Source organism: Polistes dominula, unplaced genomic scaffold (genome assembly GCF_049000335.1).
Source record: "Polistes dominula isolate Pdom_NZ unplaced genomic scaffold, Pdom_raw_medaka contig_78, whole genome shotgun sequence".
In the NCBI taxonomy this organism is placed as follows: Eukaryota; Metazoa; Arthropoda; class Insecta; order Hymenoptera; family Vespidae; genus Polistes; species Polistes dominula.
Window position 1 is genome coordinate 83384 of NW_028301042.1, and position 27934 is coordinate 111317.

Genomic DNA, 27934 nt, shown 5'->3' on the forward strand with positions numbered 1-27934 from the left:
CTTCATTTGGACCACGAAATACTTTTATTTTAACACGTGGACTTTTCTCTTTAATGAAAGTAAGCAAAATCTTAATTCAAATATAGATATTAATCAATATTATTGAAAACCTTACCATATTTTTCATAGTAAGATTTGTCTGTCTTATTATCATTCGATAATGCATACATTACTAAACACAAAAAGCAGCATATAAAAATTAATTTTTCTAATAATAACATGACATTAAATCAACAAATAATGATATTATTACAGCAATGTTAAATGACAATTACTATGGAATTTGAAATGAGCATACCTTATATACACCGATGCAGAATATTCAGAGCATGACACGTAACAAAAAATTCATTTCTTGTTTTATCTATAACTTTTTACCAAAGAGAGAAGAAAGTTGCATTTTCTAGATAAAATTGAAATTGGATCTTAGAGAAAGGTTTGATTAAAATAATTCAACTGAAACAGGTACTACAAGTAAACTACAATTTCATAAAATTTTGATAATTTATTTTCATTCATTCTTATATTTATATATTATTTGTAATCTCTGTTTTTTTTTCTTTCTTTTTTTTTCTTTTTTAATAAGGGAAGCGCCTGATTATATCATTATGTGAAACTCCTATACATACATTCAAACTACACGAAAAAACATTGATCAAGTTGACTTTTAATGCATCGTTGTTTAAAGATGACACTTCTAACAGAGTGATTTTGAATCTAAATGAACAAATGGTTTCAATTTGAAAGTTTTTTCATTTTACACATTTATTATCATCATCATCATCATTATTGGCATTATTATTATTATTATTATTATTATTATTATTATTATTATTATTATTATTATTATTATTATTATTACTATTATTATTATTATGCAAATGTATAGTAACAACGTAGCACTATATCAGGATGATATAACTTTGATCAGAAATATTAGAAATTAGTTTCTATATATGATCTATATATAATTGAACAGTTTTTATTGTTGTACATATTGTACATATGTACGTATTTAACTTTGTTGCGGTATATATTTTAATTAGAGCGAATAGAGAATTAATTATTGTCTTGGAATAGAAAGCCTCTTATATATCATTAATCACAGATACAAAAATGAGAAAGGCTTTTTTTGGTACGTTCAATTGTGCAAGATACAGCAAAAGAAAAATAGATATGTAGAGTTTCAAATGATTTTACTGAAGAAGAAATTGTTGTTATATATTTATGAACAAGTGTTTTAGAAAGAAAGAATGTTTATCAGCTGTTCTTGCATTTAGTAATAAATCAAATCATTGTCGAAAGTGAATTAACATTTAATTTTTACATCTAGTTATATATATATATATATATTAAATTTGATAATCCTTGACCTTAAATGTTAATACTTAACGGCTAAAACTCTCAGTATATAACGTTTAATATTATTAACAAAGATTCATCTCGATCAATAAATCGTGATACATAATTATTATTACCATTTTGGAAAACATCATTGGAAGACGAATTCAATTTGTGATTATTAATTAACAATTACTGTAATAATTAACATTTCGATAGCATAACATTATATATTTTTACATTTTAAATCAAAAATATCGATTCCATTTCATATGTGTAAGCTAACTCAACTATAATTATATTATGTTATTATATATTGTAATTGTAACTCTCTGATTCTAAGTACTTATTATCACTATTGAATAACATATATATATATATAAACTAATTTAAAAATAATTTTGCAATAGAAAAATTCAATTCTGTTGATCTATCGAAAAGTTAAAAATTATTATAACGTTTTGAATGTTCTCAAATTGAGAAACCATTATAAAAAAAAAAACAAAAAAAAAAAACACTTGAAAAAATAAAATAAAGATTAAATGTATAATATTAAATCTATATCAAATTGTTGAAATGTATTCAATGAGAGAACATTCTTTATCATTTGAATTATCGACGCAATCACGTTATACATCTACTTAAAACTAATTGTAAGATATATATATATATATATATTCTAAACAGACTTTACAAACTGTGGAAGACGTTGGATTATTAGACTAAATTAATTTGTACAATTTTCTTGTACATATTACATACATAATCAAGTGCATTATTAATTAGCACTCGATGAATATTTTGCACGTTAATTTTATTTGATTATTTAACCTTCGATGGCACATAATTTCAATGCATCTACGATTAGGCAAACTATCTTTCATATTCTATGGCACAAACACGAGGGATAATTCTTTTTTTAAAGTTTCTTTTTTTCTCTATATATCTTTTGCAAGAGAGTATACTGTAATTGTGACCATCGAATGTCATTATGACGTGCTTCTTATTCAAAGCATACTTAAAAATTATTAGGTACACAATCAGGATTATAAAATCCAATAACTCGTTCTCTCTTTAACGATTTGTTCACCTTTGACAGAAAAATCTGTATATGCAATGTGGAAGACATCGATGCTTACAGATTACATTATCTGTCGATATGTAATCTAAATGAATTATCTAAAAAGCTTCTTTAGAATTGTTCCAAAAAGAAATGTTTACTTTGGAAGACTCTAGATTCATCAAATTTCCATCTCTTATTTTCTAAACCTTTTTGTTTCCTTTTTTCTCTTTTTATTTCTTTGTTATTTTGCATATTGTTAGATATGTCAGTTCTGGTTGAATTTAAATATACAATATATCATGAAAATATTTCTAATTACGACAGAACCCTAAGCAATATTAAATGGAAGACACTTGATTTGTAGAATTCGAAGATCGTTGGAAGAACCAGGATGATGCAACCAGGTGTAATAGAATAATCCCATAAAAATCCCATTTGTCTATCTTTCTATTTCCAAAGGACACTACATACTTTGTGGTATGTGAGACGAGATGAATGAAAAAATGAAAGCAATAAAAATAGAAATAATAATAGGAAACATTTAAAAAGGTAAACCAATTTCAAAGGCATCGATTAAAGCAGTGCCAGAATCATATACACCGATAACTCCAAAGAGTATACCTAAAAAGATGACAAAACAATCATAGGCCACTGCACTCCATTCCATAGAATTTCTTTTAAGTTTCAGATGAAAGTAGCAAGGCCATATGAAAGACAACATGGTCCCAGTGAAGGAGCCAATGAAACCCATGAGAATACTGAAATGTGGTATGAATATAGCCATGAGAATGGTAAAGACAATTACACCGACTCTCCATGCTAAACCCCAAACTTTGAGCTCTCGATCGACTGTCCAAATTGTAGGAAAAATAGTTTTCGGTCGACCTCTGAAAAATGCTCTTTCGAGGAGTTCACAGGCAGCATAATATGGCAGAGGATAAGACAATACAGCTTTGATTACTAGACAAAAATTGACCAAGCCTTTGAATCCAGCCGAGTGAAGATTATTCGTTATCACCTGTTGCGTATCATTCTGAAAAGTCAAAAAGCAAATCCATCCGAAGAGAGATTTAAAGGCTGCAGCAGCTATATGACTCCAGTTTAACATCCAATCGAATTTGGAACGATCTATCAGATTTCCTTCTAACGTAGGTAGAAAGATTTGAGAGGTGTAACTGAATACAATTACACCAAGCGAGATTGGAAAGTTTTTCATGTCAATAGTCCATTTAACTTTGGACCATCCCCAATCACCTATCTCCAAGATACAATAACCGACGATAATGAAATTAATGAAAAGATGAGACATTGTACACCAAAAGCTGAGCATAGAAACGTGTTGCAATGATTTAAGAAACCCAAGTGGAAGTAAAAATATGCCTATCAGCATCATCCAACTTCTTGTGTCGATAGCACCTTCGGGAAAAGAGCCAATCATTAAATCACCACAAACAACAACATATAAGATGCAGGTCATCAACAATTCTATTATTTGTGCAATGTTGACTGCTCTTGCACCCCATCTTGGGCCGAAACATTCTTTAGCAATGGCTACATAGGAATCTCGTACTCTGACACGTTGCCCTGTTACTGTATCTAACTCATACAAACACTCAACGAGAATCTTACCGGTGTAACAGCAAATATGTGCAATACCGACCATAGCTGCAATTGCCCAATAACCACCTCGCAATACTGCAAATGGTAGAGATACGATGAACATACCCTGAAAGCAAACGTTTTCTTTTTTAATTGATGAAACTTTCAACAAAAGCTTTATTTAAATATTCTTACTTTTCATTTGATTTCTTTTTAATGAATTCAACTGTGATTTGATTACTACCTGAATGGCATTGGTAACATTCCATGCTGCTTGCCACTCATTAATCTTCACACCAGGTCCACCGAATTCTCCACCACCTTCGTCATATTCGCTGAACTCTCCACTGCTTAAACTTCCTGTTCTGCCTTTGTCTCTAGAAAAATAACCAGAAAACAACAAAATCTATTGCAATAATTCCTTCTTTAACTTCATTCTAATACTCATGAAAAATAACTTACCCATTTCTCTGATAACTAAATGAATCTTCAGCAACAGCAACGTTGTTCTGTTCTCTTTGTGCTTGTTCACCATTCATCATTGTCATCTCGGTATTATCTTCACCTTCTCCGAATGATTTAAATTCACCTGTACGAGCTTGAGGATCACCTTGACCAGCCATGCCTGTACCACGAATTAATTCCATACACGGACTATTTTCTGGCCATTTAGCTTTTAATGTTTCCCAAGCAACGTTAACTGTCGCCCCAAACGATGGTATATAAAATCCTTTGAAACTAGTCATCTTGTTGAAAGATTTTCTTTCGAATCTAGGACAATACAAATACGATGGATTATCGATTAGTATGTATCGCGTAATATAATAATAATATATAGAGAGAATATTAGAAAGAAAAAAAGAAAAAGAATAAAATGAAACATACAACAACATTCGTATTTATAGATTTTCAAAAAAGATCCTTCCAATTTCTTACTAATTCTAAAATAATCTTATTATATAATATATTATTATTACAAAATATATGAAAAATGATGTGAATAGAAATCAAATTTGAATAAATAAGAAATATTAATATTACTTACAAAATCGAATTATATCTTTTCTTTCACAGATGAAATTAAAATAGAAGATCGAACCTTCTTCCTGGGGAAGAGACTCTACTGATCTTCTTCTTCTTCTTCTTCTTCTTCTCGTTGAATAAGGAAAACCTTAGGATTGTCAGGGAAACTAATATAAAAATTGATCCGGAATTGGAGAATAATAATCCATTTAATAGAATAAGAATATGAATAAAAATGATTAGAAAATGATTAGACTAAACTACGAGGAACACAAGGAGAACATGGCGGTCTATGGGTGATCCTCCAGTTCCTAATCACGAACCCTTAATCGTCGCATTGAACAAGGGAGGGTTGTTCACTACTGGGATTGGATGGAAGATTGGGGAATATGGCCAGCATCCCTCAAACGCGCAGGGCTCGATCGATCATCCACTCGCGGTCCATGAAATGATGAGATATTATATTACATCTCATTCCACGCTCGTCAAACACCATTTTTTACAATAACACATATACCTTTTATTTATTTTTTATTTATTATTTTATTATTTTCCTTGTCAAAGATTTCTAATGTTTCTATGTCAATGGATCCTATCTCTTATTTGTTTATTCATTTTGTCATCAACATATTTTTCCGAAAAATTACAATTAAAACATTCAATTTCTTCATCTAATTTACAATCTCGATTTAATATTGATTTCGTCTAAATTTTCATATAAAAATGAAATCAATGTTTCCAATTAATCAAAGAGTACAAAAACAATTTCTTTGGATCATACAAAAGATGGAACTGCGATTGTTTAGGATAAATGATTTATTCCAACATTTCTTAAAAAAATAATTCATGCATCAACCACGTGAAATATACCAGAAGTCAAAGTTTTTTTTTTCTTTATATGGCTTAATATTTATAAGATTCCAAATTTGGTTTTTTAAAATTATTTTTCTTTCTTATATACGTATGTGTGAACGTGTATGTGTCTGTATTTGAAATTCGATGAGATAGTAAAAATATTTCCTTTCATATATATATATATATATATGTATATATAACAATAATAGCAAGAGTACCAATGACAATAATTAAGATATTTCTATTTTTGTCTATTTATTTACATATGCAATTTGTTTAAGAGGCATCTTTTATATTTTACTTCATTATTTTTAATATTGCACACAAAGCGATCAATCGTTATTGAAAATACATTTCTTTTTCTTTCTTTTTATCTTGTCCAATAATGAATGATATTTTTTTATTTTTATACACGTGTGTGAAAGTGTGTAATATATTATTACTTATAAATACTAAAGTGTAATTACATCAAGCTTGTTAGATCATATATATAATATTTAATAATAATATTCACAAAAATTATATATATATATATATATATATATATATATATATATGTCTACTCTTAAATGATAAGAAAGTTCTTATTTATACCACATCTATTTAGATAATTATAAAGTTGTTTGTTTCAAATCTTAAAAGCCCGTTTATATCAAATTTGATAGATGATGATTAAAAATATATATATATACATATATTAATAAATAATAAAGAAAGAAAAAAACAATAGAAAAAAAGAGAATAATAAATTAATTATTTTTCGATTATTATTACTTATCTTAAACTTTTCATACAGTTTAATTTAGGATAATTAATTTACGTTAATTTTTATTATCTTAATTTTTCAATGCTGAACATTTTTCTATCTTTTTATTTACTTTTCTCTTATATTCATTTCTTTAATACTAACTATCAAAATGAGCTGTATAATAATAAACATAAATTGATAAAATGTCTAATAAAACTAATGCTCTTTACATATTAATTAGCATATCTAATTTTTTTGGTAACACTTGTGCTATTATAATGTAAAATATACTTTTCCTTTTTTTTTTTTTTTCTTCTAAAAACTGAAAATTCTAAATTCCCGTTAAGAATTATTTTTGCTATCTTTGACGGTAATGAAATATTTACATAAGAATATCATTACTTTGACACATCATTTTCGACGATAACAAGAAGTAATAGCAGCAGATTTCATTGTCAGTCTTTCACCTTCTTGTTAGTTTTTTTTTTTGTTCGGATTATTTTTTAAGAAAATGCATAATATAACATACAATGGCGTGTATGTATGTACATAAGTATGGAGAATTTTGTATAACATTATTTTGTACATTGAGGAATGACACACAAATATAGCAAGTATAATAAATATAGAAATATCGAAAATATAAAAACCCTCAAGAAAATGGATTAAAGTCACCAATTTAAAGTAGAAAAAGAAGAATAAAAAGAAGAATTAAAAAAAAAAAAAAAAAAAACAAAAAAAAAAAACAAAAAATGAAATAAAAGGCTACTTAAGAAATTAATAGTTGAAATAATAAAATATATTTTATAAACCAAACCTTTTGTACTACCAATAGTTACCCAGCAAGCATAAATTATTTAATACTTTATGACTTTCTATGTGATAATAGAAAGAAATTAAATGAACAGATTGTAAACGTAAATAAGACTATTTATATTAAAAATGATCAATGATTCATCTAAATAACACTTAGTATTATCATTATATTATACAAGCAAAAATGTGTACTTCAATTCTTTCCTTATTATTATTAAATATTTTTACTTTTAAAGTGTCTTCTAATAATAATAATGTACTTTTTAACATAGTAACATCTAAAGAGATAAAGGCAAAATTTAAATCATTTTATTACACATTTATCTTGCTGTACTTTGAATGTTTTTAGTGGAAATTATCCTTAGTAGATAAGTGTTACTGCTTGCATGTATTGTATGTGTTTGCTTGTTTGTTTGTTTGTTTGTTTGTTTGTTTGTTTATTTGTATGCATCAGATGTATTATTAATTATGCATATTATTCTTTTTACTCATTGATATCTCTTTGTGTTTGATGAGAGTCACTATCGGACGTTATACTTTCAATAGCACTATCTTGCTGGGAAATAGTTTCTGAACTTCTGGCAACTTTATTAGACTTAATCTCCATACGACCAGACTTGAGACTTTGATCGGTGAGATTTGGACTTGAAGCGGAATGTAATGAAGTATTGACTTGCGGCGCTATTGATCGTTGACACGAATGCAACATTAATTCTGGACCTCCACCATATGTGTTTAAGAAAAAGTGCCACAATTCTTCTGGTATTTGACCGCAATCTGAACCTTTACAAAATACATACACAATAAATATACTTTATAATAAAGAGAAGATATATATATATATATATATAGAGAGAGAGAGAGAGATATTTCATTACAATATTGAAATATTCAATGTTTTGTTTTGTTTTGTTTTGTTTTGTTTTGTTTAACTTACCAACTTTGAGTATATTCTGTCCATTTTTATTAACGACGATCGAATTGTTATCAATAGGTCCAGGCGGTTGAGTTTCTTTACCTCTAACGAAACTTTGCCATTGTCTTAACCAGGCCATTGCTAGACCATAAATAGCACCATGACTCTCAGAATTGTGATTTAATTGTTGAAATATTTCCATCTCGTATTGTCTCCTTTTTTGCAAAGATTCATATTTTTCTTCACAACTTGGACATTCGTAAAGTTGCGTACATGCTGGTCCACCTCCAAATCTAAAAGAATAATATAATATTGAAGAGATGATTGTAGAAAAATGTATAATTAGATAATCAAAGGAACTTACGTATTATAAAGATATTCCCAAACAGCTTGTGGTATAGGCATACAAAGTTTATCGCTTATTTGTGCTGTCATTGGATTTTCGCCGCCGTGAGGACAAAGGAAGTCAGAATTATCTATAGGCCCTGGTTCAGAGAATGTATTAAAACGATTAATCCATTGTCGAGATACGAAGAAATTAAGTTCTGATGGTTCACGAGTTGATATTTCCATCAGTTCCATTGTTCTATCTCGTAGCTGCATCATTTCCGGTGACCACTTTTTATAAAATAGCACATAAGCTTCACAATGCTTAACAGTGTCTGGTGTTACCTCCGTAACACATTGATCATCAAATTCAAACCATTTATTAACAATAGAATTCAATGCATAACATGTGTAATGACCACCACCAGCTGTACCATGATGGCAAATAACAGATATTAAATCATAAGTGGTAACTTTGGATACGCATTCTTTATGCAAATATGGTCTCATATCTAATCCTTCTAATGGAAAAGAAACATAATTTGCTATTTTCGAACTAAACATAAGCTCATGGCGAAATCTTTTTAAATGAACGCAAAGTATTTCAGGTAGCTCTAAAACTTTGGAAAATTTAATTCCATTACGTAGTTTGTTGCACTTCTCACAACTGTACATGTTATCTCCTTTGAGCTCGTCGGCACTAAAAAATGCAGATAAACAATCGTGAAGGCTAACAACTGGGCCCCAAAACCATGAACGCATCCATTGGAAAAACCAAGAGAGCCAACCATTCTGATTGGTCACGTAAACAACATCGGAACAGGGTCCTGCTTTCTGAGGTGTAAGGGATCCTTGATGCAACATATCAATATGATCTCTACTTGGAATAGGTAAGGATAAATCTTGAAATGTTTCTACTCTAGTAGAAATCCTGTCGCATGTTAGACACTGTACACTGCTTAATAGCTTACCATCAAAAATATCGCTTATGATACTTTTTGTTTTCATTTGTTTTTTGGTACGATGTTTGGCAGGTGAGTTTGGAGCAGAGCGTTGTTGTTGTTGTTGTTGTAGTTGTTGGGGAAAAGATTGCTCTACGCTAGATTTTTTGATACTTCTATTAGTAAACTTATTTCGCAATTTTTCCGATTGAGATACGCGAGAATAACGTCTCTTTGTACCACGTTCTCCTTCGTCGCTTAAAGAACTCTGCTCGCTAACTCCCGAATCACATGTTTCATATTCAGCATCCGATTGACTTGAACCATTACCATCTACTTCAGTTTCATCATCATCATCATCATCATCATCATCGGATGAATGTTCTCCAAGACCTTTTAATCTTAGCAACAGATCTTTGTCATCTTCTATGTGTTCCTTCAATTCTTCGTGCAATTGGTCCATAAAACATCTTAGAAATTCTTGCGTGTCATGCTGATGATATCCACGAAACATGGGATGAACGGTTCTAATACCAGATAATATCCCATGCGGTACTACGTATCCACGCGTTTTTCTATTCCACATATCTCGTACAAGATTTAAATAACTTAAACTCAATGCAGGCTTTTTATCTTTCGACATATAATGCACCAGATGACCACAGTCCAAAAAAAACTGTGTTAAAGGTGGCACATTTGATAAAGCTTGAAGCGCTGAATTCATGTAACACGTATTACCTATATTTTGAAGACCAACTAAGCCTCTAGGTTTTCCAGATAAGTCTTTACTTTCCTCCGAATCCGTACTCTCCTGGGAATCCCCAGATTTCTCATTAAATAAGCCTCTATCATTATTCACTTTATTTACACACCATTCTCCATAGAACCTACAAATAAATAATAAACATTTTCAGATTTTCATCTGAACCTTTTCAATATCATATTATATATATATATATATATAGAGAGAGAGAGAGAGAGTAATGATAGCAAACAACACACATACACATACACGCACATCATAAATAATAATAATATAATATGATATGATATAATATAAATAAATTTGAATCTTGATCTTGATCTTCTTACTTGTCCAACATAAGCCTATCCAAACCATCCATTTTATTATCAATATTATTAGGTGCATCTCCCGAAAATTTGTTCCCAATAGTTTTAACATCAACTTGATTAGGTGATAATGATGGTGAGGATACGTATCTCGCAATAACTTCTTTTTTACAAGCATAACACCATATACGGTTGGTAGTAAGGTTCATATGAGCACAATGGGCAGGAAACATTTGATTATGTAGGGTACTATGATTTAATTGTGTTTCCGCACAAGCGACCCAACGACAATCAGGAAAAAGACATAACCAAAGATTCGGTCCGTTACAATTACAATCATTGCACTTATTGTATCTATCTTTTAAAGGAATCACATTTTCGAGACACGTAAGATCGCGATTAGCGATGTGAGGGCAATTTTTCACTACAACTGGCATTTTGAATTTAAACACTTCACCTTTCTAAATTGAACTGATCAAAGGACGCCGAATGATACATACAACTTATCTTTTAACATCTGTAGAAAATTTAGACTACGTTCTGTTCATGTTGATGTTCCACTTGTTTTCTAACCTTTTCTGAACACGTCGAACACTCGAATATCATCTACGATTCACCATAAAATGATTGTCATTAAAAGCACAGGGTCCAAATTCTCAATAAACATCAAAGGTTTAAGGGATACTAACTTGGGGGTGCTAGTGTTCATATTTCCTATTGGCCAACAACCTTAAATAGTTTTACGAAATATTACATGCGATGGCGTTAGTATACAAGTTTCCTATTGGCCAATATTTTATGAAACAAAATATAAGAAAAAAAAAATACATTTCATTTCTTTCTAGATACAATTTGTGGCGAAATTCTAATACACACACGCCGCTAATTTGTCCTTTTTTTCATGCCGATTTGGTCTTCAAGTTTTGGGTTAAAAAATAAGTATCGCACATGGATTATTATTCATATTTTGTTCAGTGAATATTAAACGATTCGTGTGTTTTGTCTAAAAAAGAACAAATAATTATATTTGTTGAAAGAACATAATTATTTAGGTAATTTTTAAAATGACATTTCATTTACGAATAAATAAATTACGAAATCAACAATGTGACTTACCATAAGATAGACATTTTGTAATTATAAAAATGATAATTATTTAAATAGAATATTTTTTCTATTAATAATTTATTATACTTGTGATAAGAGTATATATATTACTGTATGTATATATCTGATGCAATATGTTAATTTTTTAAGGTTATATTAATTAATAGATTAATAGATTAATAATATAGAAGTTATTTATATTATTTGTGTTTGTGTTCAAGCAAAATGGTACTGTCCTGTCGATTTTACAAAGAAAAATATCCCGAAGTGGAGGATGTAGTTATGGTGAATGTACGAAGCATAGCCGAAATGGGCGCATATGTACATTTATTAGAGTATAATAATATCGAGGGTATGATATTACTTTCTGAATTGTCCAGAAGGCGTATAAGATCTATTAATAAACTTATTAGAGTAGGCAAAACTGAACCAGTTGTTGTCATTAGAGTGGATAAAGAAAAAGGTAACATCAACAAAAGGTATTCATCATTTGAAATATCATTTGTGAAATATAACTTCAATTTATTTGACATAGGTTACATTGATTTAAGTAAAAGACGTGTATCTGCTGAAGATGTAGAAAAATGTACAGAAAGATACGCCAAAGCTAAAGCTGTTAATTCAATCTTAAGACATGTCGCTGAATTATTACATTATGACAATGACGATCAGTTAGAAGAACTGTATCAAAAAACTGCATGGCACTTTGAAGAAAAATATAAAAAGCAAGCTGCTTCTGCATATGATTTTTTTAAACAATCAGTACTGTAAGTTTTCTTATAATCTTATGTAAGTTAATGTTATAAGTTGCATTTTTTCTATCGTTATAATAATAATAATAATATCTGTATGCATTGCTATTTTAGAGATCCCTCTATTCTAGCAGAATGTGGGCTTGATGAAAATACGAAAGAAGTATTATTAAATAATATCAAAAGGAAATTAACTTCTCAAGCTGTTAAAATTAGAGCGGATGTAGAAGTTGCTTGTTATGGTTATGAAGGAATTGACGCGGTTAAAACTGCTTTAAAAGCTGGCTTAGCACTTTCTACCGAAGAACTTCCTATTAAAATTAATTTAATTGCTCCTCCTTTATATGGTATTTTTTCTAATTTTTACACTCTCTTTGTTACTATGAATTTTATTGAAATGCATTCGATACAAATGTTAAATAATATGTTTAAGTCATGACAACATCAACACCAGAAAAACAAGATGGCTTGAAAACATTGACCGACGCTATTGAAGTTATACAAGAGAAAATAACGTCCTTAGGCGGAGTATTTAATATTCAAATGGCTGTAAGATTTCATTTTATTATACTTCATGTTTTCTATCAAATATACTAGAAGAAATGTACAAATTTTAAATTTAACTTACAGCCTAAAGTTGTCACTGCTACCGATGAAGCAGAATTAGCAAGACAAATGGAGAAAGCTGAGTTTGAAAATGCAGAAGTTGCTGGAGATGACGACGATGAAGAAGAAGTAGAAGGTATGATGGATGATTTTAGCGGTGGTGAAGGGGCAGAAAATGAAAAAACAGGACATGAATCTGCAGAAGAAGCTTAAATTTATCTAATTTTTATCTATTCATAAATCCAAGTAATAGATAAATTTGAAAATTTTTATTACAATATCCTCTCAAATAAAAATACTTCTACTTTTATTGATGTCAATGACTCACATATTGTTTTCCTTCTAACATTAAGCCCGTACATAGAGAATAGAATAATATTATAATAAAACACATTTTGAAATATTTAGATTTTAAAAATTGCAAGTTGATGATGTTAAATACTTATCGGTGAACTATAGAGTCCCAGATATAACATCATATATAGAGCATCTTGTGTAAAAGTTTGTGTAAAAGGTTTTCATATACATAATCAATACATAAAGTTCAGTTTTTACATTTTTATTAAAATTGTAGACAATCTTATTCATACATTTCAATCATTTGCAATAGTAACTTCAACCTCTACACCAGGTTCGATAGAAATGCTCGTTATTTGTTTAACGATTTCTGATGGGGAGTACAAATCAATGACTCTTTTATGAATTCGCATTTGGAAACGATCCCATGTTTTGGATCCTTCACCGCAAGGAGTTTTACGAGTTGTAATCCTTAAAATCTTGGTAGGCATACGAACAGGCCCTTTAACCTTCAGTTTCTGTTTTTTGGCTCCATTAATCAGTTCGGAACACACTATACATTTACAAAAAGAACTTGTTTTTACAATTCATCAACATTATATTTAAATAATTGTAGAGAAAAAAAATCAACCTTTTTCAAGAGAACGAACGTTACGAGAAGTAAGTGTGATTCTAATACGATGAATAGGAGCGACTTCTTGTCCTGGCTTCTCAGGATTGTCTACCTTCGTACTTGCCTATAAATAAATCAAAGCAAATAAATTAAAAAAAAAAAAAAAAGGAAAGCGAGAGAGAGAGAGAGAGAGAGAGATTTTATAAACAAGCATTCGACTAAATGCATATATACCATACTATACTCTACACACATAATATATGTTACAACATAACCTTTAAATTATATTTCAATTGCAATTATATTACATTAAACGATTGTTATGTTTATATTACGAGACATATAAAAGAAAAATTGAATGTTAAAATAAGGAATTACCATTGCTTATGATTATTTTCCTGGTCGAGATAATCAATTCCAATAAAAACTGACCAGCGCTGAACCAGACTATGTAATGGTTGCACGTGTCGCTTCGAAAGGAAGTAGAAGGAAGTAGAAGGAAGTAGAAGGAAGTAGAAGGAAGTAGAAGGAAGCGACGCCAATGTATACGGAAGTCAAATTTCCAAGCGAAACTAATAATCTTGAACTAACATATTTGATAAGAATTAGTATTAAATATTATATAATAATTTAATGAAAATTTAATTAAAAAGGAATCAATATTACATTTAATCAAATGAATAAATATTACAAGTTGTCAAAATAAATTCAAATTTGATATATTATCCTAGACAAACTAATCATTTAATAAATATACATTAAAAATACTCCATATTTAAATAGCATTAAATAGCATTAATTGTTCATAATATATTGTATTATAATACACTGATAATCTTGATGTAAATCAGAGCTTTAAAGTGATTTATGAATTAACCAATGATTTAATAGAATCACCTATCCCGCGAAATTCCTATCAATACCATTGGTAATATCGAAACCGCCAAATCTCTGTATCGCGAAGTGATGGAAACATTAGATCGATTAATTTAAGTTGTAAAATAGAAAAAAAGTGAAAGAATCGTGATTGGTCAATTAGATTTTCATTAATTCATTCGACCAATAATTGTCTATGCATCATAATGTATTTGTCCAATTGAAAAGCGAATCAGTTGTGAGTCATATAAATGTAACCATATGCAACTAACTTCAAACGTTTGGATTGTGCTATCGCGTCCTTTGACACGCTTAACCGTTTAAGAAAACGATTTCGCCACTTTTTCGCTGACCTTTTGATTATTTTTACGATGCCAAGTATTTACAGAAAATTCAAAAAGTTACGTCGTAGACGACACGTTCGTACTTATTAATTTAATATATTGTGAATTCATTTTGAAAATTAAGTTTGTGCCGTGTGTTCATCCAGCTACATTTGCTTTATTGATACTTTGAGTGTCATAGGACTTTTAGTGCCTATGCATATCTTGAGGTAAATATATCATCGATATAATTATATATTTGACACTTTTTTACATATAATACTGAGTAGTTTATCATTAGGACGACATTTTTACATATAATATTATGTTTATGCCGTCTGTTGTATACGTGCACAAGAACGGACATAACCTACAAATTGTCTGAGATTTATAATTATTCACCAAACAGACATTACTGTCTATGTCTATGTCTCTTTACTTGTGTACACATGTGTATATATTTATATATGACAAATTATTAACAAATAATGTATAATTAATTGTCTTTTCATAGATTTTATTTCATCTTTATCTTATTTTAATATTAATTTACTTTTATATTTGATTCTAGAAAAGTTAACGTCTTGATAGAAATATTTCATGCAATTCATATTACAATTTTTCTTTATAAATTATTATCATTAAAGGAGATGATTGCGTTACAGAATTTGGACCGTGTTCTAGATTACTTTAAGAACAAATAGTTGTCTATACATACTTGGATCACTTGATAAACATTATGTCAGAAATTGTCTACCCTCAAGGGTGTAGATCTGTTACCGAGGATCTAGGCCCAGATGAATTAATTAGAAGGCTTAAGGTATAATTGTTATAAATAATTGTAGTTGTAGAGCTTATTAAATGAAGTTGTAGCTTTTAATTCTTATCGATAATTCTTGTATTTATTTGAACATATAGACGTTGGCTCATACATTACAAGCTATGGGCCAAGATGAAGGAATGTATCAACAGTATATTCCATTAGCGTTGCATTTAGCAGAAGAACACTTTTTGATGCATCAAAGTAAAGATGTTCAATTGTTAATTGCATGCTGTATTGCAGATGTATTAAGAGTTTATGCTCCTGAAGCACCCTATAAAGATGCTGAACAGGTAGAAATAATTTTATCAATATACTATAATTCAAAGATTTCATCAAATATATCAATATAAATCTTAATTCTTCTCTATGTATTTCTAGGTGAAAACTATCTTTCTGTTTTTAATCAAACAACTAGCTGGATTGAAAGATCCTAAAGATCCTGCTTTCAAAAGATATTTTTATCTCCTTGAAAATTTAGCATACGTCAAATCATTTAACATGTGTTTTGAACTCGAAGACTGTCAAGAAATTTTCTGTGCCCTTTTCTCACTTATGTTTAAAATAGTTAAGTAAGTTTCTCTTTTTCTTTACAAAAGGATTACATTCATTACTTTAATATTAATTCAATCAAATATTGTTCAATCATAGTTATGTGTTAAATGTAATTATTATTATTATTATTAATCTTCCTTCTAGTGATGAACATTCTGGAAAAGTTAAAAGTTTTATGTTGGATGTCCTTTGTCCACTAATTACAGAATCTGATATTGTTAGTAATGAACTATTGGACATTATACTTATAAACATCGTAGAACCAAGTAAAACACAAAAAAAGAATGCGTATTTACTTGCTAAAGAATTAATAATTAAATGTAGCGATACATTGGAGTCATACATTCAAGGAGTAAGTTTGATATCAAATGAAAACACGATATAGTCAATTTAATTACAATTCAATATCTTTACAGTTTTTTAATCACGTGCTGATACTGGGAAAAGAAGAAAAAAGTTTACAAATTTGTAAGAAAGTATATGATTTGATTTACGAATTAAATCATATCTGTCCAAGCGTCTTGTTGTCCGTCCTTCCACAATTAGAATGTAAATTAAAATCTGCATCAGAAACAGAAAGATTAGGAGCAGTAGCACTATTGGCTAGAATGTTTTCAGAGAAAGGCTCTCAATTAGCTGTTCAACATACACAATTATGGAGAGCATTTTTGGGAAGATTTAACGATATTAGTGTTTCCATTCGTATTAAGTGTGTCCAGTATTCAATGCATTTTTTATTAAATCATCCAGAACTTAGGAAAGACATAACTGATACTTTAAAATTAAGACAACATGACGCTGATGAAAGTGTAAGATACGAAGTGGTTATGGCTATAGTAACTACCGCTAGGAGAGATTTTGAAGTTGTTTCCGATAGCGAAGATTTACTTGAATTCGTTAAAGAAAGGACCTTGGATAAGAAGGTATTATAATAACTTACATATATCAGACAAAATGATAATAATTATCTATAAATATATCATTTATATATTTTGTATTGTTAGTTTAAAATTAGAAAAGAAGCTATGGCAGGCCTTGCTATGATATATAAGAAACACTTGAACGATTCTGACGTACCACAGGCTACAAAAAAAGCTGTGACATGGATTAAAGATAAAATATTACACGGTTATTATATGGCAAGCATGGAAGATAGATTATTGGTAGAGAGACTATTAAACACATGTTTAGTTCCATATCAGTTACCACCAGAAGAAAGAATGAAAAAATTGTATCATTTACTTGGTACTATCGATGACCATGCATCTAAAGCTTTTGTGGAATTGCAAAAGCATCAGCTTGCGTGAGTATACCATATGTTATATATATGATTATCATTTTACATTCATTTAATATTCATTGTGTTTTAATTGTAGAGTAAGAAGAGCTGTTGTTGAGTGGCTAGAAATTATCAAACGACCAGAAGCTTCCAATGAATTAGTGACAAAGATTCATCAAATTTCACGATTTCTACCCGATCCTATGAAAGTGCAGGAGTTTTTACAAAAATTCAATGGACATATGAGAAAAGATTCAGCATTATTACAAGGAATGGAAACTATCGTTCAACCTAATGTTTCCTGTAAGGAGTGTGCAGATACAATAAGTTTAGTCTTGAAAAAATTGGGACAACCGGTAATGACTAACTTATATTACAATACAATCAAAATGTTATTGGAAAGAGTAAGCTCTGTCATGATCGATGAAGAAGCTATCAGAGTGAGTCAAATATTTGATTATTTATATACGCAAGTATATTTTTACAAAGCAACTTAATAAATATACAAACAATTTCACAGGTTTTGATAGGATACGTATTAGATTGTTTAAAAGGAGGTAATGTAATAGAAGAAGTTGGTCTTAATCCGAATAATGCTGGAGAAAAGGGTTTGAGATTGTTGGTTGTAAGTTTATGTTTTCCTTTAAAGTCATTATTAAAAAAGGCATATATAAAAAGTTTTCTAACACGATAATGTGTGTGTGTGTGTGTAATTTTGTATTTGCAGATGTTGTCTTTTGTCTTTGGTCCGCATTTTCTTCATGAAGATATTCTAATGCAATTGGTACATTTTCTAAAAATCGAGGATGAAATGGTAGGACCACTCGTCCTATCGATCTTTACATTTTTAGGAAAATATAAACCTTTATGCGAGGTAGCACCTGATATTATGAATCTAATGGTACCAATCTGCAAAAATTTTGCTGAAACAGGAACCCCGAAACAAGCTAAGCAAGCTGTTAGGTGTTTATTCGTTAACATGACCAATATTCACGATAAAATTTTTCCAGAAATCATTGAAAGAATTAAAATGACATTAACACCTACATCAGAGTTCTATCGAACTTCTATAGTTACATTAGGTCACATAGCATATAATTTGCCTGATAAATATCAAGTACAAATAAAAAATATGGTGTCGAGAAAAGTATGTATAACAGATTAAAAAAAAAAAAAAAAAGCGTATATTAATGAAATAATTAGAAAATTGTATTAACATTTTCATTCCTTGTTAAAATCCTTTTAAAATGATCTTACAGATTGTTAAGGAATTGCTCGTGAAAGAAAGTACTGAACAAACAGCTGATACCATTGAAGGAGAATGGTGCCGCGAAGATCAACTTCCCGAGGAAACGCGTTGTCGACTAGAAGGTTTAAAGTGTATGGCACGTTGGTTGTTGGGTTTGAAAACAGATGTTTTGTCTGCACAGAAAACGTTTAGGATGTTGAATGCATTTGTTGTAAATAAGGGTGATCTCTTGCAACAAGGACGGTTAAGTAAAGCTGAGATGAGTTGGTTACGGTTACAAGCTGGTTGTTCAATGTTAAAAATTTGCGAACAGAAAGGTGTTGGCGATCAATTTACAGCCGAACAATTTTATAATCTTTCCCAGCTTATGGTGGTATGTATATTTATAAAATCACGATTATGTGATCGTAGATGTTTCATATATCCAATTATTTCTTCTTTCTAGGACGAGGTTCCTCAAGTTAGGGAAGCTTTCGGTAGTAAACTACATAAAGGACTTGGTAGAGGAATACCAAACAAATGTTTACCATTAGACTTTATGGGATATTATGCTTTAGCCGGTAAAGAGCAGGATAAAAGATTGAAATGTTTATTGAAAACATATATGCAAACTGATATAAACAAAAGAAGAGATTACGTTAAAACGTTGTCGTTGGGTACTGTAGAACGGGCTATGGGTAAGAAACTAAACAGTAAGCTAATGTCTCACACGAATTGATAATTTTTATCAAAAAATGTGAAGAAATCAAATGATAAATATAAATGTTTACAATTGTTTTCTTTTTTAGGTCAACTACCGCACATTTTGCCTGATTATATGCTAGTTTTTGCAGTTCCCATTTTAGCTCATGATCCTGAATTCACGAGTCATTTACTAGTTAGTCAGTTAAAAATCATACAACAATGTCTATGGTTTATACTTGAGCCACTTATTACAAAGAATGAGTATTACTGTTATGGGTTTTATAAAAACCTTATAGAACGTATGAAAAGTCATAAAGATGCATTGAAACCGGAAGACAACAATATGAATTATGTAATTATCTGATTATGATTAATCATTTATTTGTCTCCATAATAATAATAATAATAATAATAATAATAATTTAATGTTAAATGTTTCATCATATATTTGTTTCCACAGAAATTATGGGCCGTATGTGATATAGCTATGAACGTAATATATTCTAAGACAACTAATTTTGATATGAAAGAATTTCCAAGCGAAACACGCATACCAACAATGTACTTTAAACGTACGGACGAATTAGCTAACACAAAAAATTATCTACCAACAGAAATGCAAATAAATATGACCAGTAGTAAAGGTAAAAGTACGTTACATAACGTACACACAGTAAATGAAAGACCACAACGCAGGGCTAAATCTAAACAACAAAAAGAAGTTGGTATTGGTCCTAATGAAACTGATGCAAGGGTAAGAATTCAATCATTTTCGATTAAATAGATCATTCTTAGAACGTAAAAATAATTTCATAATAATACAATTAGTATTGCATCGTTTACAATAAAACACAAATCTATAAAGTATTCGTTAAAACTACTATTGTACATTATTATGATTTCAAGCTGCAAATTGGAGAAGTTGAGTGCATTGATGCGCAGGTAAAATAATATACATATAGATTATAAGTAGTAGGTCATTTTACAATTGTTAAATGTCTATGGATGCTTATAATAGTTAGTTACAAGTAAGATACAGTAAGCGTGCGACATTGAGCGATTGCAGTCACTTTAATACACCAATATTATTGAAATGATTAAGCAATTTAATAATACATTCTACATTATTGGTATTTTTACAGCCTGCTGAAGCATCCGAAACTAGGATTCAATTACCTGGTTTGGAAGAGGAAGTAAATTAATATTAATATTTGATTGTTGTTTTTATTATTATTATTATTAATATTTATTTTTGTATGTGTTCATATGTGTAATTTATTTTCAGATCGAAGAGCCTCCTGCAAAAAGGGCATTAAGGGAATCAGATAAAGTAAATAAATAATTAAGTGATCGAACTCTGTAATCAAGAAATGGGAAGAGGCGGGCATGTGGGTGGGGGGTTGGGGGTTAACAGAAGTTTTCGAAAAGACTTAAGAAACACGATTATACTGTAAGAATAAAAGAATCTAAAAATACTTCACAAATTAGAATACAGAATATTTTGGTTATGTAAAACAATTAATAAACCTAAGTCGTTCGCGTATTTTTAGATTATAAGGTGTTACGATTATGACATATACACATACACACACACACACGCACACATAAATACATACAAACACACACACAAACACTCATTAACTTCAAATTATTAATATACGTAGGCTTATGATTCGGAGACATTTATCTCCTGATTTATAACTATGTGACTAAAGATAAAAAAAAAAAAAAAAAAAAGAAAAAGAAAAACAGAAAAGGAAGAATATTCATTAATTCGTTGGACATGGTCTCAGCGAATGTGTTTGATTGTTCATATGATCGGTGAAGTAATAAGAAAAAAAAAAAAGAGAAAAGGAAAAAAAAATCAATTAACACTCTATCAAAGAACAGATATGTAAACTAGAATTATTGTTTAAGATGGCTATGTTCATTTTAACACTTTTTATAAAACATGTAAAACTCAAATATCTAAGTTAAATATTTTTTTCTTCCTCAAGAAATATGATACCTGATGATTGTTGTTTTGTTCGCTTCTATAGTTTATTATTAATGAAACAGTAAGATTGAAAAGCTTTGTTGTGTTGGATATTACGCATTAAAAAAGAAAATAAACAAATAACTAAAAGGTGTATTGTTCATTTCTTAAATTTGGTATATCATTGGATAGCCGAGTATTTTTGAAATACATTGAGCATTAATAAAATTTATAAATTTGAAAAGTTTGCTAAGTATTAATAAGAAGGATGCGCATGTATGTTGAATGACAAAATTATTCGTGGAAGAGAACAATACAACATTATCGGGTTAATATAAATGATATATATATATATATATAGATATATATATATTATTTTATGATTGAATTGGCTTCGTGATCCAAAGTTGTGTTTGTTTCTTTTTATTATTGTTTATTATTAAGTCTTTATTTTTATTGTAATTATTATTAATATTACTATTATTATTATCATCATCATCATTATTATTATTATTATAGTTATTATTTTATATAAGAAGAATTTGATTGTATAGGTAAATTGGTGAATTTCTTGATTATCTTAAAAATGAAATATTTACTATTTACTATACTACTGCCACGTGAAATATATACATAATTGGAAGACAAAAGGAAAAATAAAACAGATAAAGAATGTAAATTAAACTATTCATGTAAAACTCATTTGATTCTTTGGGACACAGTATTTCTAAATTATTAATAAAATGAAAAATGAAATATCGCAGTATAAATGAAAACAAAAAAAAAGCGACAATATATTATAAAATAATTCATTGATTGTAAAAAATAATTTATAATAATTTGTTTTTCAACAAAAAATTAATATTATAATAATTATACACATTTATATCTTTCCATTAATATATGATTGCTGATATAAAATGTAATTTTAAACATTTTCATTCGATTCAAGTTTGTATCCAAAACTTTTCTGTATCTATTGTTAAATTAGTCATAAACTAATCTCATCAATGAATTTTCTAACATTTGCGAGGCAGAATTTTTATTCATATTTATACGTTTACTATAAGGAAAAGAAAAATGAAAAAACCCATATTCATAAAAATATAATTACATCTTCATGTTGACGCATCAATATATATATATATATATATATATATATATATATATATATATATATATATTAATCTTTATCTTGACATTAACATTTTATTAAGTAAACTAATTTCATTTTCAGGTTTTCTATATTTATAAAAATTCCCTAGTAAGTTTATACCTCAGTGATAATATAAATTCCTGTTTATAAATATGTAAATTATAGCATAATTATATATAAACGTAATTTAACTCTAGTGTGATTATATACCTTTCACATGCTCGGTTTAATTACAAATGTTTCTGTGCATGTGCCAGGTAATCATCACTACTACTATTTTTATCATACAAACAACTTTTTTATCACACATTAAATATCATTAATGTGTAATCAAGAAAAAATAAATGTTCCAGAGATTAAAAGAATCACATTTAGTTTTTATATATTTACAAGTATAAGTGTATGTCTCTATGTATCATCAAGAGAAGTGTTTCTTTTTCTTTTTTTTTCTTTTTTTTTTCCTTTTATTTTCTTGCTTTATATATTTGCACTATTATGTTAATATTAATTCTTATTTAAAATATATATCTCTCTATATATAAACATATAAAAATAAGCATTTGATTTAATGAATAATCATTTTTCAACCAGAAAAAATATTTGGGTACAAATTTGAATAAAATTTGATTATAATTTGAAATTTTGCCTATATCTCCGGAAGTTTCTTTTTCTTCTTTGTGATGATTCATTTAATTACAGATATAATAACTGCATATAAGTGTGCATGTAATTGTAAGTAAGGAATGATTGAGATTATTGTAATATTAATACACTCAAATTCATACAGATAACAGTACATACGAAAAGAGTGAAAGAAAGAAAGAAGAGAGAGAGAGAGAGAGAGAGAGAGAGAGAATAATAATAATAATATTATTATTACAACTATTATTAATTACGATATATAATTATAATAATTAAACATTATTTTATATATCATTACAGGATAAATCATAATTCTTTTCAAATATAAGTTAGGCTTTTTTGTAATCGGATATAATTGAAGTTAATATTGCTTTTATCATAAACTTGTGAACGTATATCTACAACTATTTCATATTTCATACAATATATTGACACAAGTTTATTTAAAGTTTATAATAGTAATAGTCTTGCAATTTTGAAAAAAGAAATATTCTTTATTTGATTTCGTGTTATAATACACATATCTGTAATTAAATTCTTGTTTCTGTCAGCAAAAGTAATAATTGATCATTTCTACTCTATGCTCATCATTAACTTATCACAGATCTTATTATAAGTTAATTATTACTTTCTTAGGTGGTGTAATATCTTCAATTTAATGATGCATAGTATTGCAGTTTTTACTAAATAAAAGTGATCACACACATTATCCATTAATACTGATCAAAAGAAAACCAATTAAAATAATCAGTGCTAATCATCTGTCAATTTATGACATAAATAAAAGTATTGTAATGATTATATAATAAAATAAATAATTAAAAGCGATCTATTTAACGCGTTTCGTCAAATTTTATTTAAAATTTATTTCCTTTCATTACAAATATTAATGATTTATATTTGTCAACGTTACCTCGATCTCTTATTTTGACTTTTTCCACCACGAAAATTAGATTTTCGTTTATTGTTTTTTTTTAAATTTTGCTTCTTATTTGCTCTGAAATAGAAATATTGTCACTTAATATTTGTATATATTAATGCACGCACGTGTATATTAATACACATAGTTTACTTACTCGTAACGCATTTTTTTCACATTTTTACTGCTAGTATTTGTCAAATCATTAGCAAATGATGATCTTGATCTTTTTCTGGATCCTATCAAATTGTCATTATTTTACATAAGTAAAAATACATTTCATGAACATTTTATGAACATTTTATGAATGGAAATTTTGTAAAAGTCAAAACATTACTTTTAAACATACCTTTATTATTCGTAGTATATGCATCTGTATCTACAACCGTTCTAATCTTCTTCTCTTTAGACTTTTGTTTAGCTAATCTCGCTTGATATGCTGCTATCTTTTCCAATTCTCTCTTTGCTCTATCTTCGGCTGTTTCCTTATGTTGCTCCTTTTTCACATTCTTCTTCTTCTTTTCTTCTATTACTTTAGAAAAGTCCTTTTCCTCCTTATCTTTTTGCTTACGTGGTTTTTTCGTAGTTAATAATAATTTTTCTAACAACAACAACAACAACAACAAAAATACAAATTTATGCTATAATAATCGTCTTTATTATAATTAGATATTTTCATTAATTTAAAGAATAATTTTGTATCACCTTTTTCAATTTTCCTTTCCTTAGAACTTTGGAACCAACTTCTATGATTCTTATCTTCGGAACCTTTGAGTATTTTTTCAGCTCGGTTTGCTTGATTTTCTACTTTAGCAAGTTCTCTTTCATTTTTTTCTTCTTGTAATATATTTTCTACGTCTGGTTCTAAGGCTTGTAATTTTTTGTTATATTTGTCTATTATTTCCGGTGGTATTATTCTATTTTTTACAGGATTTTTAGCTTGTTTGATTATTTCTTTCACTAAATTACGTTCTTGTTCGCCAGCCAATGATACCGATACTCCACAACGACCTGCTCTAGCTGTTCTTCCAACTCTACAATTTTGTTCATTTCATTTAAAATATAAATTACAAATGCAGTTTATACACATTGTTCAATATTATACCTATGGATGTAATGTTGCATGGTAGCAGGCATTACAAAATTAATTACAGTTTTCACACCGCTGATATCTAATCCTCTAGCTGCGACATCAGTTGCTAAGAGAACATCTATTTCTTCGTCTTTGAATTTACGAAGATTTTCTAATCGTTGAGGTTGTGTAAGATTGCCATGAAGTTCTCCAACCTAATAAAATATCAAAATTGTAATATCAAAATGTGTATATTATTCTTTTTCTTTTTCTAACAAATAGTTTTTCATGTAGTATCGTAAGATGTAAGTACCTTTATACCTAATAATCCTAATAAAATATGCAATCGATGAGCTTGTTTTTTAGTTTGTACAAAAACCATAGTGTGATCGTGAAATGTTCTACAAATTAAAGCTGCTAATACCGCTTCACGATCACCTTCTCTCTCTTTACGTATTCTGTAATGGAAATTAATTGTTTGCGTTGTATAAAACAATCAATATATATATATATATATATATAATTAAAAAAGACAAATTATTTACCTAATAAATTCTTGACGTAAATTAAATGCAACTTCTTGATTACTGTCCACAAATATTTTGACTGGTTTATCTAATGACATAGCAGCTAGATCTTTAACTTCATCTGTCATAGTAGCTGAGAACAAAATGGTTTGTCTACTTCTTGAACATTGCTTTATAATATGCTTCATTTGCTCGGCAAAATATTCATCCAACATTCTAAACAAAATGTACATCATTTGAAATATAATCAAAAGCAAATAATATCTTTTAAATGTAGAAAATGTTCCTTAAATACCTGTCTGCTTCATCTAAAATAAGTACTTCTATACTATCTAAAGAAAAAGTTGGTGTGTTGGTTAAATGATCGATCAATCTTCCTGGAGTTGCAATTACAATATCTGGATTCTTGCGTAATACAGTTTCCTAACCGCGCGAATATGTTTATTATTAATAAGATATAGATAAGATTTGTATAACTAGTTTTACAGATCAATGTAATTTACTTACTTGAATTTTAACATCTAATCCACCCACAGATAATCCTACTTCAATCGTAGTAAATTGCGTTAACTGTTTAGTAACTTGATATACTTGAACCCCAAGTTCTCTCGTTGGTACAAGTATAAGAACTCGTGAAATAGCAGGACCATTTATTGGTCTATACAATAATCTTTCCAAAACAGGAAGCATATAGGCTGCAGTTTTGCCAGTACCAGTCGCTGCACAACCACATATATCACGTCCCATTAAAGCGACTGGTATTGTAGCTGCTTGAATAGGTGTCGGATGAACAAATTTCATTGTCGTTATTGCCTATAATAATATTGTAATCAACAAATCATTTATTTAATACAATTATTATATTAACAAGATTTCTATTTCGTACCTTTAATAAGGGTCTTGATAAATTCATTTGTTGAAAAGAAACATATGATTCAACGTTTGAAAATTCTTCAAAATGAATTGCCTCTTCATTCTGTTTTTTAGTATCTTTTTTCCTTTTCCCTTTTTTATCTTTTGTTTTAAATGCATCTTTTTGGAGTTCATCCTCCGATAAAGAGAATTCATCGTCTTCTTGAGAAATTTCTGGTTTATTCTCGTTATCATCATCGACATCTCCATTCTAAAAAAAAAAAACAATATTATAAATATTATTTTAAACTTATTCATTTAGTTATTATACATACCTCTTGTTCCTTTTGTTTTCTAATACTTTTTATTTTGTCATCTAATTTAGTCTTTGCTTTTCTTTTAATATATTTATTTAAATCATTCCACGTGTCTTGATTGTATTCAGAAGCATCATTTACAAATTGAAAATCAACATCAAAGTCTTTTTTTCTTGCTTTTTTTGCTTACGTGGCTGAAACTATTTAAAAAACTTTAAAATGTTTCAAAAGAAATATAACATTATAATACTGCAATAATTACAATTCTCAATAGATACATATAAAAAATAAATGTCAAATAAAATGTTAATTGTATTATTAAAAGTAACTTACATCGTCTTCCTCGTCTGATTGTTCAGAATAATTAGGCACTTCTTCATCATCTTCAATTGTTTTTATCAAATCAAAGTTAGATTCCATTTTTTACAATTTCAACACAAACTCACTTTTATTAAGGTTAGGAGATGCAAAAACACATGGTTGTAAAGTATACTGAAATTAAATACATAGTAAGAAAGTACTACCAACATATTTTATGAGATATCTTCGAATGTTTGTTAAATTTTATTTTTTTTAAGTTGGTCACCGATAATGCTGCTGCCCTCTGACGTTA

General features: G+C 28.6%; 6 protein-coding genes and 1 long non-coding RNA gene across 9 annotated transcripts; 3 read left to right on the plus strand and 4 right to left on the minus strand.

The window, feature by feature from the left end:
- Positions 1 to 65: 65 nt before the first annotated feature.
- On the plus strand, positions 66 to 3222 carry LOC149031709 (uncharacterized). The gene is made up of 3 exons (XR_016177441.1): positions 66 to 465; positions 2769 to 2953; positions 3087 to 3222. It is a non-coding gene; the product is annotated as an uncharacterized LOC149031709 (long non-coding RNA).
- On the minus strand, positions 551 to 5377 carry VGAT (vesicular GABA transporter). The gene is made up of 4 exons (XM_015332285.2): positions 5049 to 5377; positions 4466 to 4774; positions 4248 to 4380; positions 551 to 4130 (listed from the first exon to the last, which is right to left on the minus strand). The coding sequence occupies exons 2-4, from the start codon at positions 4747 to 4749 to the stop codon at positions 2946 to 2948; spliced, it is 1602 nt and encodes a 533-aa protein (XP_015187771.1). The 5' UTR covers positions 4750 to 4774; positions 5049 to 5377; the 3' UTR covers positions 551 to 2945.
- On the minus strand, positions 5131 to 11361 carry Usp20-33 (Ubiquitin specific protease 20/33). Its single transcript, XM_015332300.2, has 4 exons — positions 10722 to 11361; positions 8726 to 10516; positions 8383 to 8654; positions 5131 to 8228 (listed from the first exon to the last, which is right to left on the minus strand). Exons 1-4 carry the CDS (start codon positions 11135 to 11137, stop codon positions 7930 to 7932), a joined length of 2778 nt encoding a protein of 925 aa, XP_015187786.2. The 5' UTR covers positions 11138 to 11361; the 3' UTR covers positions 5131 to 7929.
- A 191-nt stretch (positions 11362 to 11552) lies between these two features.
- Positions 11553 to 13475, plus strand: eIF2alpha (eukaryotic translation initiation factor 2 subunit alpha). The gene is made up of 6 exons (XM_015332301.2): positions 11553 to 11752; positions 12029 to 12270; positions 12343 to 12574; positions 12674 to 12906; positions 12993 to 13108; positions 13190 to 13475. The coding sequence occupies exons 2-6, from the start codon at positions 12033 to 12035 to the stop codon at positions 13376 to 13378; spliced, it is 1008 nt and encodes a 335-aa protein (XP_015187787.1). The 5' UTR covers positions 11553 to 11752; positions 12029 to 12032; the 3' UTR covers positions 13379 to 13475.
- Positions 13476 to 13708: 233 nt separating this feature from the next.
- RpS20 (ribosomal protein S20) lies at positions 13709 to 14607 on the minus strand. Its single transcript, XM_015332302.2, has 3 exons — positions 14454 to 14607; positions 14094 to 14199; positions 13709 to 14015 (listed from the first exon to the last, which is right to left on the minus strand). The coding sequence occupies exons 1-3, from the start codon at positions 14454 to 14456 to the stop codon at positions 13759 to 13761; spliced, it is 366 nt and encodes a 121-aa protein (XP_015187788.1). The 5' UTR covers positions 14457 to 14607; the 3' UTR covers positions 13709 to 13758.
- A 630-nt stretch (positions 14608 to 15237) lies between these two features.
- On the plus strand, positions 15238 to 21826 carry pds5 (cohesin associated factor B pds5). 3 transcript variants are annotated; one of them, XM_089175053.1, is made up of 17 exons: positions 15238 to 15504; positions 15940 to 16094; positions 16193 to 16387; positions 16476 to 16666; positions 16794 to 17001; positions 17066 to 17572; positions 17654 to 17952; positions 18026 to 18368; positions 18449 to 18553; positions 18656 to 19075; positions 19188 to 19550; positions 19623 to 19869; positions 19966 to 20213; positions 20322 to 20615; positions 20768 to 20803; positions 21004 to 21054; positions 21147 to 21826. In XM_089175053.1, the coding sequence occupies exons 2-17, from the start codon at positions 16014 to 16016 to the stop codon at positions 21201 to 21203; spliced, it is 3645 nt and encodes a 1214-aa protein (XP_089031179.1). In that variant the 5' UTR covers positions 15238 to 15504; positions 15940 to 16013; the 3' UTR covers positions 21204 to 21826. The 3 variants fall into 3 exon arrangements, with proteins under 3 accessions (XP_089031179.1, XP_015187768.1, XP_089031180.1); XM_015332282.2 differs by having other exon boundaries at positions 19623 to 19854; XM_089175054.1 differs by lacking the exon at positions 20768 to 20803.
- Positions 21827 to 24464: 2638 nt separating this feature from the next.
- Rs1 (Dead-box helicase Rs1) lies at positions 24465 to 27836 on the minus strand. Its single transcript, XM_015332281.2, is given in 13 exon segments — positions 24465 to 24631; positions 24711 to 24792; positions 24903 to 25154; positions 25259 to 25587; positions 25659 to 25840; positions 25939 to 26083; positions 26171 to 26368; positions 26448 to 26575; positions 26660 to 26965; positions 27039 to 27275; positions 27340 to 27491; positions 27494 to 27521; positions 27655 to 27836. Coding segments are annotated over 13 exon segments (2214 nt in total). The 5' UTR covers positions 27742 to 27836; the 3' UTR covers positions 24465 to 24543.
- Positions 27837 to 27934: the final 98 nt, after the last annotated feature.